General features: G+C 38.8%; 2 protein-coding genes across 3 annotated transcripts in view; both read right to left on the bottom strand.

The window, feature by feature from the left end:
• LOC106878093 (sodium- and chloride-dependent glycine transporter 2) overlaps positions 1-9,742 on the bottom strand; it is a 51,842-nt gene extending 42,100 nt beyond the window's left edge. The window contains exons 1-5 of one of the 2 annotated variants that reach the window (XM_052972152.1): positions 9,540-9,734; positions 6,955-7,093; positions 5,564-5,698; positions 4,205-4,308; positions 2,958-3,082 (exon numbers count right to left, since the gene is read on the bottom strand). In XM_052972152.1, the coding sequence (XP_052828112.1) occupies positions 2,958-3,082; positions 4,205-4,308; positions 5,564-5,698; positions 6,955-7,093; positions 9,540-9,691 (655 nt within the window). In that variant the 5' untranslated portion in view covers positions 9,692-9,734. Of the gene's footprint in view, positions 1-2,957; positions 3,083-4,204; positions 4,309-5,563; positions 5,699-6,954; positions 7,094-9,539 lie in introns of both variants that reach the window. The other variant, XM_052972153.1, reaches the window with a different exon arrangement.
• The window catches only part of LOC106879056 (sodium- and chloride-dependent neutral and basic amino acid transporter B(0+)), a 105,421-nt gene that overhangs the window by 23,034 nt on the left and 70,383 nt on the right, over positions 1-12,004 (bottom strand). The window lies entirely within an intron of this gene.

The raw sequence follows: 12,004 nt of genomic DNA on the forward strand, positions 1-12,004 counted from the left end.
CTTGGATGTCGACGGCACCAATAGTAGTGCCTTTCAACTGATAGCAGTTTATGCACTGTCCTTAACAGGCTGGCCAGATTTCTTTCGACGTCTAGAGGTTTTCTTGGGAACGCCTCGACCTTTACTTTTAGTGGGGGATTGGAATGCTACCCTGGACATGCATCTAGATTACGCAGGCAGCGATAGCAATAGAAAGGGATGAAAATGCCTCAAAGACCTGCTCAGACGTTTCCAACTGTCTGACAGGTACCGATTGGACCACCCGAATGTGCCAACGTGGACATGGAGTAACCGCATCGGGTCGTCCAGATCGTATTTAGATAGGGTATTCTATAGGACAGTGGATAAGCATAGAGTAGGTTGTCCACATTTCCACATAGTCAGCTACTACACAGACCACAAATTTGTCACTTGTACGCTTGACTTAGATAAGACACATAGACAGGGTCCCGGTTACTGGAAGCTGAACGCGTCTTTCACGGCACGCCAGGTTTAGAGGGACCGGATTAGCACATTAGTTAAGAGAGCATTAACGGGTGCCATCATCAACAACAGATGGTGGTATGCCCTAAAAAAAGCATCAAAGTAGAATCGGTTAGGTACAGTAAGGCCCTAGCGTTAGACCGAAATAAAATAGAAGGAGACCTAGTAAAGAAATTAGAAGAGGCACTTAGGACTGGCATCGCGTCCAACGTAGTGGCAGTGAGGTTGGCCCTCGACCATGCGTTGTCAGAGCTAGGATTCGTGCTCTGAGGGACGAGGGAGTTGGAGCGGCCCGAGAGGCCCGAGTAGCGGAGGCGCAACGAGGCAACAGAACCTCCATTAGGTCCCTAACAGATGAACGTAGGCGCGAATTACTCGAGCCTGAAAGGATGTGCGAGGCTTTTCAACAGCACTTTGCCCGATTGTTCGGGACAACTGGTGGGTCAGAACGCAGAGTGGACTTTAGTGCCTACCTGCATGACCTGCCACGACTCGCAGCAAGGGAGGCGGAGTGTTATGAAAGACCCATCACAGCCGCAGACATACGGGATGCGATGGCAGGCTGCAAGGGAGACAAGTCGCCAGGCTTGGATGGTCTGCCCTACGAACTTTATTGTCATATGCCAGACTTGTTTGGAGGCGTCTTGGCAGCTGTCTACTGCAACTGACAGTAAAACAGGAGTATCCCCGTCTTTGTAAAGCGAGGAGCGGTGGCACTGCTAAAGAAAGATCCAAACAAGATAATTTCAGGACCACCACTCTGCTCAACGCAGATTTGAAAATTTTGGCCAAGGTGTTAGCCGAGAAGTTGGCGCTTGTCATCTAGAAACTAGTTGACAAGGCGCAAACGTGCGCACTACCGGGTAGGAGTATCCATGACAACCTCCATCTGATCCGCTACATCATAGACAGGGTAGTTAAGGAACCTTGCATGGGTGGGGCGTGGATCAATTTGGATCAATCAAAAGCCTTCGATATGGTAGACCATCACTACTTGGAGGCTGTCCTCATAGCGGCTGGTTTCGGTCCCGTCTTAACCGGGATAAGTCAGGGGGCTTGCGGCTTGGCACCTGGAGAAGCAAGCCCATGCCGTCTAACAGCGTCTCCACTGTGGGACGCTGGACCGATGGGCCGGATAAACTGCTCGGAGTCTGGTTCGGTCCGGACCTCCACATGGAGAAGAACTTGGGCGAAATAACGACTAGGGTGGCCACTCTCACACAGCAATGGGCCTAGAGAAAGCTATCCCTAAAAGGTCGGGTGGAGGTGGCGAACGCGTATATCGCGTCCGTCATCGAATACCGTCTGACTGTCGTGCCTTGTCCCGTCCTTACCATCACCAAACTGGAACGCATACTCTTCCGCTTCTTGTGGAAGGGAAGCGTTAGGCGATCCATTTGCTGTCAACAGCCGCTAAATGGAGAGCTGGGTATGCCGTGGTTGATGATGCGCAGACATGCACTGAGACTGCGACATCTCAGGCGCTTCATAGGCGATGGTGAACAGGTGTGGTCGCCGTTCGTGCGGCGCGCTTTCCCGCAGCTCGTCTCCTTAGCCGAACTGCAGTCGTGGATTAAACAGAGACCTAGGCTAGGCGAATGGCACCGCGAGTGTTGCGTTGCTCTTAAGCAACTCTGCCGTCCGGGACCAAACTTGTGCAACTATAATTCCACAAAAGCGTTCTATAGAAGATTAGTGGAGGGGAGGTGCGACGACAATCTCGGGCAGAATCTGGGCGTCGACGAAAAGGAAGGTGAGAATGGAGAGGCAGGTTTTGTCTCGTGAAAGTTTCATTAAAAGGTGGGTGAATGTAGCAAAGATGGTGCGTGCGAGTGACGATATCTCTTTGAGCATGATCCTGTAAATCGAGAAAGATAAAAAGAGAGAGAGAGAGAGAACACCTTGCTCTAATGTGTCTATTCCCTGGTGAGGTTACCGTGGTCTTTTCCGTAGGCTTTTCTCTCCATGGATAAACCTAATGTTAACTTTTTTATACATCTAAAACATTTTCTGTGATACACGATACACGATCCCTTTTGATCGTTTTTTTTTGTTTCTACCGATTCCTTTTGATCGGATTTTTTTTTAAAGAAAAGCTCAACAATTGTATTTGTCCCCTCCTGTGTGCAGCCCTGTGTGGCTAATAAAAGAAAGTTATCTATCTATCTACAGTATATAATGATTTCCAATAAACGCTGTCTACTACTGCCTTACATGGTTATCAGCTCTAGATATCTGTTTATCAGATTTCTGATCGGACATTGTGTTTGTACATGCACAGATATACATATAACTACACATATGCCCATATGTATTTACACTAACATACACGCACAAAGACGCACATATGCATCCACACACATTCACACACAGGTACATATATATACACACACACACATACACACACACACATGCACAGCCAGACAAACAGACAGACATAATATTAATAGAACGTAATAGGTGTGTCAGGTTACCTCCTTTGGCTAAATTCTCGATTTCCACATTTGATTCGGTCGATAAACCCCCTAAAACACTGAAGATGACAAAACCTGCGATGATACTAGTCACCAGATCCATCACACTGATGATGAGAGAGTCTCTGAAACAGACAGAATAGAATATTAATAAGAATTACGAGGAAAGTTGTGGCGTTCAATGGATTTCTGAACGAAACTAACGCTGTGAAAGAAGTGACGTCACCCAACTATTGAAACTGGCCGCACGGTTTCGATACCCTACGAAGTTTGCCATGAAATAATGATTAATTCTACCCAATAACAGTAAGCCATATGTTCATAGTAGTGAGTACTAGTTAATCTCATTGACAACCCCAGAAGTATGTTAGTATTTGCGTTGGATTTGAACTCAGTACAAAAGGAGTTGCAATTACTGAATAGCAAATAACATTTTTGCCCGGCTTCATCCCAGCTACGAGAAGGTAACTCTGTATAAATCTTGCTTCCTGATAAACTATTGGATTCGTGACACTTTTTACATCAGACCAATACAAGTTTGAAGCCCGAGTGAGTGGGACTGGATCTGCTCAAATCATGTCCACTGTTATAATATTCCTTTTGCAAGCTGTTCAGTAGAGCAAGACACCAGTACAGCTGGTAGTAATAATAGCTGATAATAATAATAGCAGTAGTAGTAGTAGTTATATTATTATTATTAGTAGTTATATTATTATTAGTAGTAGCAATAATAGAACGTAAGAAATATAAGACGTTGTGGGACTTTAACATTCAGACTGAGAGAGTAAAAGAAGCTAGAAGGCTTGATTTTGTAGTAATAAATAAAGAGAATAGAAAATTCCAGATAATTGACTTTACAGTCCCAAATGATGAAAACGTTAATATGAGAAGTATAGAGAAAATAGCAAAGGACCAGGACCTAGCTATTGAATTACAGAGACTATGGAGACTGTCCATTACAGAGACTATCCCTAAAGATTTAAACTGATGGAGAGAGGAAATAAGCATAAAAGCCAGTTTAGTGCAGCTCCAGAAAACAGTGTTATTAGGGACAGCTAGGAGACTGTGGAGGGTTCTTGGCAACTAAGGTTACTTGTAGCCCGATGCCAGGAATTTTTCTTTTCCTACAGTCTAATCTGTAGTGTGTATATGAATAATAATTATAATGATAATAATAATAGTAATAATGATTAATAATATTGCTGAATAGTCAAACAATGAGAGGAAACATTCCAAGTGTTACTTACAGATAAATATTATTATGAAACTTGTTGTAACTCCCAAACATCATAATTCCTCCAAAACACACACTGAGTGAGAAGAACATTTGACCTGCAGCATCCACCCACAACTTCAGGAAAACAAAAAATATTAAAAACAACAATAATTTGTAAGAAAATCTGAAAATGGGTTTGGAGTCTTTAAGAAGATTGAAATTGTGTTCACCAGTTTCATGAACTTTTGATTTTCAAAACCAGGGAGAAGGATGGATGTGGATTTGTCTCTATAAGTGTGTGTGTTTGTGTAGGTGTATGTGTGTGTGTACGAGTGTGTGTGTGTGTGTGAGAGAGTTATATATGTGTGTGTGTGTGAGAGAGAGTTATATATGTGTGTGTATATTCGAAATGTTATATATGTATGCGTATGTTTGAAATGTTTTGTATAAACCGGTTAATGCGGTATATTGAAGGTGAACGAAAACATTCTTGAAAATCTCAAACTACTTTGGCAGTAACTATCTAAGCTGATTTATTCTAGTTGTAGCATGTTCCAAATAAATAAAGATCATCGATTTTCTATTGTGAATGCTTTTCCTGTCGCCAACTCTTACTTGTTTCCAAACAAGGTAATATTTTCCCTTGTCCTTGAAACACAAACAGGACTGGTCAGTAATGTTTTTGCAGAAAATAAGAAACGAATGACACCACTTGTTCGGTGTTGATTCAAATTTACAACCATCAAACGTTGTTAGGACAAGGAGATTTACAAATACACCCAAGTACACACGCACACACACACACACACACACACACACACACACACACACACACACACACACACACACACACACACACACACACACACACACACACACACACACACACACACACACACACGACAGGATTATTTCAGTTTCAGTCACACAAATCCACTTATAAGATTTTGATCTTCCTAGGGTTGTACTCGGAGACACCATCCCAAGAGTGTCAAGCTGTAGGATTGAACTGGAAACCATTTGGTTGAGAAAGACAGCCATGCCTGTCGTTATATAAAAAACAGTAAAAATATAAGTATCGTATTTATATGTAGCCAACCCTCATTGCCCTAGCATAAACACATCCCTCCCTCTGGAGGAAGCTGTGTATGTTAGGAGACCACAATAGTGCTGCTGGAACGAAAAGGCACCCATTACACAGTGTAAAGTGGTTGGCGTTAGGAAAGGCATCCGACTGTACGAACCATTCCAAAACAGACATTGGAGCATGCTGCAGTCCTTGAAACTATTGGAACCTATCAAATTTTCCAGCCCATACTAGCAAGGAACATGGACGTTAAATGATGATGAAATCATAATCAGGTAAACAGCAAATTCTTTGAAAACTTACCGATAAATCACTAAATTTGTCCCAGTCTGGAATTATAAACTTCTTTATGCCTTTCATGGCTCCAGGCATCGTACATCCACGGACTAAGAGAATCAGAAGAATGATATAAGGAAATGTTGCTGTGAAATACACCACCTGAAAAAGAGGTTTTAAAGAAAAAATTACTAATGGATCGAATACGTTACAAATATGTTACGAACAGGTATTCGTCGTCTCCGGTGTTCGAATCTGTCGAATTGTATTCAGAACAAATATGCAAGTCCTTGAAAATTATTATTTTTATAATTGAATCAGACAGTTGTGTAATGATCTGTTTTATTAGCGACAGAATCAGTATTAGTCCAGTATAGTATTTTGTATATCTAACGAAACGTAGATTTACAGCAAGAAAATAATACCACTGTAGTATTCATTATAAAAAAACATATGCTAAAAAGCACAGGAATATATTCGTAGCAGGCAAAAAGCGTTTAACGCCTGGAAGCTATTTGTCTGCTACTGCTTTGATTTCCATTAGCATTATACGTCTATATGAGATGCTTTCTCGTGAAGAATACTGCAGTTTTGTGGCTTTCTACAGTATATCCATGTAAAGTAAGGTATATATAATGATTATGCATGTACGTACGTACGTACACACACACACACACACACACACACACACACACACACACACACACACCCTACATACACACACGTGTTTTTCCCTGAAAACGAATCGGAGGTGGGACGAAAAAGTTCGATGTTGGCACCATTCTTTAAGAGAGATGGCTGAGATTTGAGGAAGATATAGCTACTATTTCTAGCAAGTCAAAAGACTGCGTAGAATGTCTTCTGCATGATGCATGTACGTATATATATATATGTATACATGTGTACAATTTGCATGTCTTAGTAAACAGTCTCTCATTCACATTACATAACTCCCAACAAGAAATTAATTTTACATGAATATAAATTCCACTTGGAGGAACAATTCGCTTCTCTTAATAGCAACTCTGATGATTTGGAAGGTTTCCGCGTTCCTCTACCATTTTACAAGTAAAACAACTTATGTAACAGTCGGCGTATGTTTGTAAGAGGGAGTTTATTATAACATTCATGACGTGGCAAACAGTGGAATATCGAAACGGGAACCACAACAGATCTATAAAGAACTCTTCATAAGAAACAGACGGGAATGACATGGTTAAATGCTTGTGATGTGCCGTGGTGGCCACTTTTTTTTTAAGGAAGATAATTATCTCTAGATAAATCTTGGAGGTATTAGTTTTAAATTTAGATCTATAATCAAGGAACAAGATGCTTAGAATATATATAATAAATTTGTTTTTGGTTATTCGTTACAAAGTTCTTAAACGTTTTTAATCACAGGCAATCATTTATCTTACCTTTCCCGATGATTTTACACCTTTATACAAACAAGCCACAACAATTATCCATGATAACAGTAAACACAGTGACAAACGCCAAAGTGGGATGCCAATATTATCTGGGTCCAGGCCCGAAGATTTCTCGGTGACCTCTAAACTGAAGATAAAAAATGTAAGACATAAAACGAAGTTCGTATACACACATGCACACGCACGCACGCACGCACGCACGCACGCACGCACGCACGCACGCACGCACGCATGCACGCACGCACGCACGCACGCACACACACACACACTCACACACACTGTTTCAATACAAAAATGTTCAAGATGAAATGCTGTGACAACGTAATAACAGTCTTGCGTTGTATGCATTATTGAATAAATGGGCAAGCTATGGAAACACACGTAGCATAAATTAATATATATACATATATAAATACACACACACACATATTGTGAAGGCACATAACTTAGTGGTTAGGGTGCTGCACTCTCGATTGCGAGAACGTGGATTCAATTCTCAGACTGGGCGCTGCGTTGTGTTCTTGAGCAAAGCATTTCATTTCACGTTGCTCTACGATCATTTCGACATCTGACATGTGGCATCCGTTACAGGTAATGTCGATCTGATAGAAGTAAGCTTATGTCTACACAAACATTGGATCACTATAAACAAATCATCTGTGTGGTTGTTAGGCAAGAAATTGCCGAACTCTCATATGTCGCCCCTTATTGCAGCCCCTATTTGTTCCACGTACTTCTCGGGATTTTTGTTCACTGTTACCAGGGCTCCGACAATTATTGGTATTACTGCAACCTTTTTCATCGACCACAACTGCTTAACTTCCCAAGCTAACGTGTCATATCTCTCGACATTATTATTATTATTATTATTATTATTATTATTATTATTATTATTATTATTATTATTATTATTCAGGTCACTGGCTGGAATCGAACGCGGAATCTTGGGGTTAGTAGCCTGGGCTTTTAACCCCAAGATTTCGCGTTCGATTCCAGGCAGTGACCTGAATAATAATAATAATAATAATGATGATGATAATAATAATAATAATAATAATAATAACATCGAAAAATGCCTTAGGAATGAGAACGCAAGTTCGAAATTTCCCCAAGACACTTGATGAAGGTTGGAGGGTAAATCAGCCGAAACGTTGTGTTAACAACAAACAAGATGAGGACAAATATTCGTCAAATGTAAATAATGTTAATAATGTACACAATTTCTGATCTCTTAAATATAGAACTGTATTTTGTAATGTTCAATGAGTGTGTCCATACGTTGGTAATCATAAGATTTCAAAATGTATTTGTTTAACAGTTGAGTTCTTGACAACTGTAGTAAAATGACTGACCTCTTCCTTTTTGTACATCGTAGAAGGCTCCAACAAGCCGAATTTTTGGAATACGGTTTTGACCAGCCCTCATGCAGCTTAAACGTCACAGTTTCATGGGCGTACCGGTATTACTGGCATAGATCCCGCCTTCATTTTAACCAGTAAGCTTGCGGTTTACATATAATGGTTTTAAGAGTGAGCAAACTTAGTTGGTTCCAATCGTTTTTATCTCAATTGATGGGAGTCTTCTGTAATTTGTTTGCATTCATGTTTTAATCCACATCATTAACTGGTTGTTTTAACAACAATAATATAGCAACCAGTACACTATATATATATATATATATATATACATATATATATATATATATATATATATAGTGTGTATGTGTATGTATGTGTATGTGTATGTATGTATGTATGTATGTATGTATGTATGTATGTATCTATCTATCTATCTATCTATCTATCTATCTATCTATATATATATATATATATATATGAACATTATTATTTCTAAAAATAACAATGTTAGTTGTCGCGAGCGTAAAAGCTGTATAGGCAAAATTAATAATTATATATACGATATATAAATATATTTATATATACTGGCACTTATTTCTAAACCGCTAAGTTACCGGTTGTCAAGTTGTGGTGGGTGATAAAGAGACCCAGCGACACATACACACACATATGTACGATGGACTTCTTTTATTTTCCTTCTACCAAATTCACTCATAAGGCTTTAGTCAGCCCGAGGTTGCAGTGGAAGAGGCTTGCCTAGGGTGCCACGCAGTGGGTCTGAACCCGGAACGATGGCGTTGGGAAGCAAGCTTCTTACCACATAGCCAAACCTGCGCCCGTAATATAATGATAAAAAAAAAACAATTTTTGCATGTAGTTCATTAGTATTCTTAACAGCTTTCCTCCTGGCATTAAACACCACACACTTACGTAATTAAAACATAATTAATTTAAAAGTGATGTACGTTCACGTCTATATACATTTGTTTTGTGCTGCTTTCATTTATAGGTCTTAAGTATGCATTGCACAAATTGAAAATAACCAGTTTAAATATACCGTTATCGATGAAACTTCGAAATAACTCTCAGCAATTTACAATATGTGTGTATAGCAATGAGTAAAGAAAATGCATATGTAAGAAGAGAAGCAAACAAAACTTACAATAGACATGAATTAAAAGCAAAGTAAAGGAAGGAAAAACAACAAAAACTAACTCGAAATAAAGAGCTGGGGCTGTTATGAAGTTTGTTCCGTTAACACAAGAGATATTGTAACCAGGTTCATTTAGGTCTTCGTTGCATATACAACCGGCCTTGTCAATGGTTGCATTTCCTGTACACATTAGTCTTTCTGAGACACAACTCATTGTTGTTCTGTTGATAAACTGAAATACATAAAATCAGAATGATGTTATAAAGTAAAGATTATACGCATACGCTCGCGCGCACACACATGTATATATTTATAGGCACACAAACAAAATATGAACTTACATTTGAGGTGTTAAAGGAAAGAAGTTCGAAGAGATGGAATGTAAGATCGTTTTATCCTATGATGGAATAAATCTACAGACACCGACCCCCAGAAACAACTGTTGGATTTGTAATACTGTTCCTCATCCCCTTTAATTCTTTATATCATTTATTTTCTGTGTAAGTCGGACCTTTTTATACGTATACATTATATATATATATTGTATTTCATGTATTTAATATACTTTATATATTGACCTGTCTAACTTGCTTGTGTCGACATTTACTTCTCTACCCGTTCAAGTTTAAACTTCTTGACCACTACTAAGTTTGTTCTATATGGAGAACACACATACAAAACACACACACACACACACACACACACACACACACACACACACACACACACACACACACGCGCGCGCGCGCGCGCGCGACAGAGAATGAGAGAAAAAGATTTTTGGAGTTAGCGGTCAATCATGGCAACTGGCTGGACAAAGGTAGTTTGACAGGAGAGCTAAGAAGAAGGGGAGATAATAAAGTATTGGTGATCCCAAAACGAAGTTACACGTGCGTGTGTGTATGTGAGAATGTGTAAGTGTGTGTGTGTGTGGGTAGGGGTTATATATATGTAGGTATAAAGGAGGTAGTCAGAATTTTTAATAAGTACTAGGCTTACAAAGAATAAGTCCTGGGGTCGATTTGCTCAACAAAAGGCGGTGCTCCAGCATGGCCCCAGTCAAATGACTGAAACAAGTAAAAGAGTAAAAATAGTCTATATACTGGTGTGTGTGTGTCTGTTTTATGGTAAAATATATTCATTGCTACAGTAGATATAAATTCTACAGTGTATATAAATTCTAACGTGAATGTTAAGAAACGGTAATGCATTATGTCGTGAATTTGAAAGAGGAGTGAAGGTTGTTCAGAGTGTTATTGAATATTCTTAATTGATCGGGAAAGATAATGCAGTCATCGAGGAAGCGTTTCTCTTTTCAATGACATATTTATTGAAATTTTGATTCGAAGTTTTCTCTACTTTTTCGTATAGTTTTTGTTCTAGAAAACCCATAACCAAAAGTTAGGATATGTGGGTGCAAATTTCATCCTCGTAACTGTGCCCTTTATTTGTCGATATGTTTTATAATCAAAGTTAAAGATGTTCTCCTCTAGTCTAGTACTAGGCGTGCAACCTTTGTAATGAAATCCGTTTTGAAGTGTTTGTTTATCTTATCTCAATGTTTTTCTACGCAGTTTTTGATTGTTTCTCGGCTCAAAGTGTGACATATATTAGCATGAAGGTTACTAACAACGAAGGTTGTGAGGATAGTCCCTTCTGTGACAACAGGTGGGATGTATTTGTCTCGTACATAGCTGGGTATTATTGGTCATAAGGTTGAAGGTATATATTTAACAAATGACTCAAAATAAATAATTAAAAGCACCGTAAAAAAACCTTTCCGATAAGATTTCGAGACTGTCTGCTAATGAAGCAATGTTTAGTGAACATGCGGAATATAACACAGCACAAGCCCGGGTCGGGTATAAAGAAAGAATTACATACTCACCAAATATTGTACCAATGAATGTATATAAAAATGGATCTAGGATTAAAAGGGAGAATTATGCAGATAAACAAACTCGGTAACTAATCAAAGATGTAGGAAGTGGGATGAATGTGGATTTGCATACATACATACATACATACATACATACATACATACATACATACATATATATACATACATACATACATACATATATACATACATACATACATACATACATACATACATACATACATACACGTGTGTGTATTTACGTTTGTGTATTTATATGTGTGTACGCATATATGTGTATATATGTGAGAATGCATGTATAAACTCTCTCATGCACCAAATGTCAATTCCTGAAGTAAAATTCGTGAAGTAAAATTGTGTAGCAACACCAAATGGCGGTGCCCCAGCATGGCCACAGCTCATGAGCTGAAACTAGATAAAATAAAATAAATAAATAATAAAAAATATGTGTATATAAATGTCTATAAAAATATGTATATGTTGTGTGTGTATATATAAATTTTTATATATATGTGTCTGTATCTCTGTGTGTACGCATGTATGGATGTTGGTGTTTGTATGTGTGCACACACATATATATGCTCATATATATATATATATATATATATATATATATATATATATATA

This window comes from Octopus bimaculoides, chromosome 12, assembly GCF_001194135.2.
Source record: "Octopus bimaculoides isolate UCB-OBI-ISO-001 chromosome 12, ASM119413v2, whole genome shotgun sequence".
NCBI classification, from domain to species: Eukaryota; Metazoa; Mollusca; class Cephalopoda; order Octopoda; family Octopodidae; genus Octopus; species Octopus bimaculoides.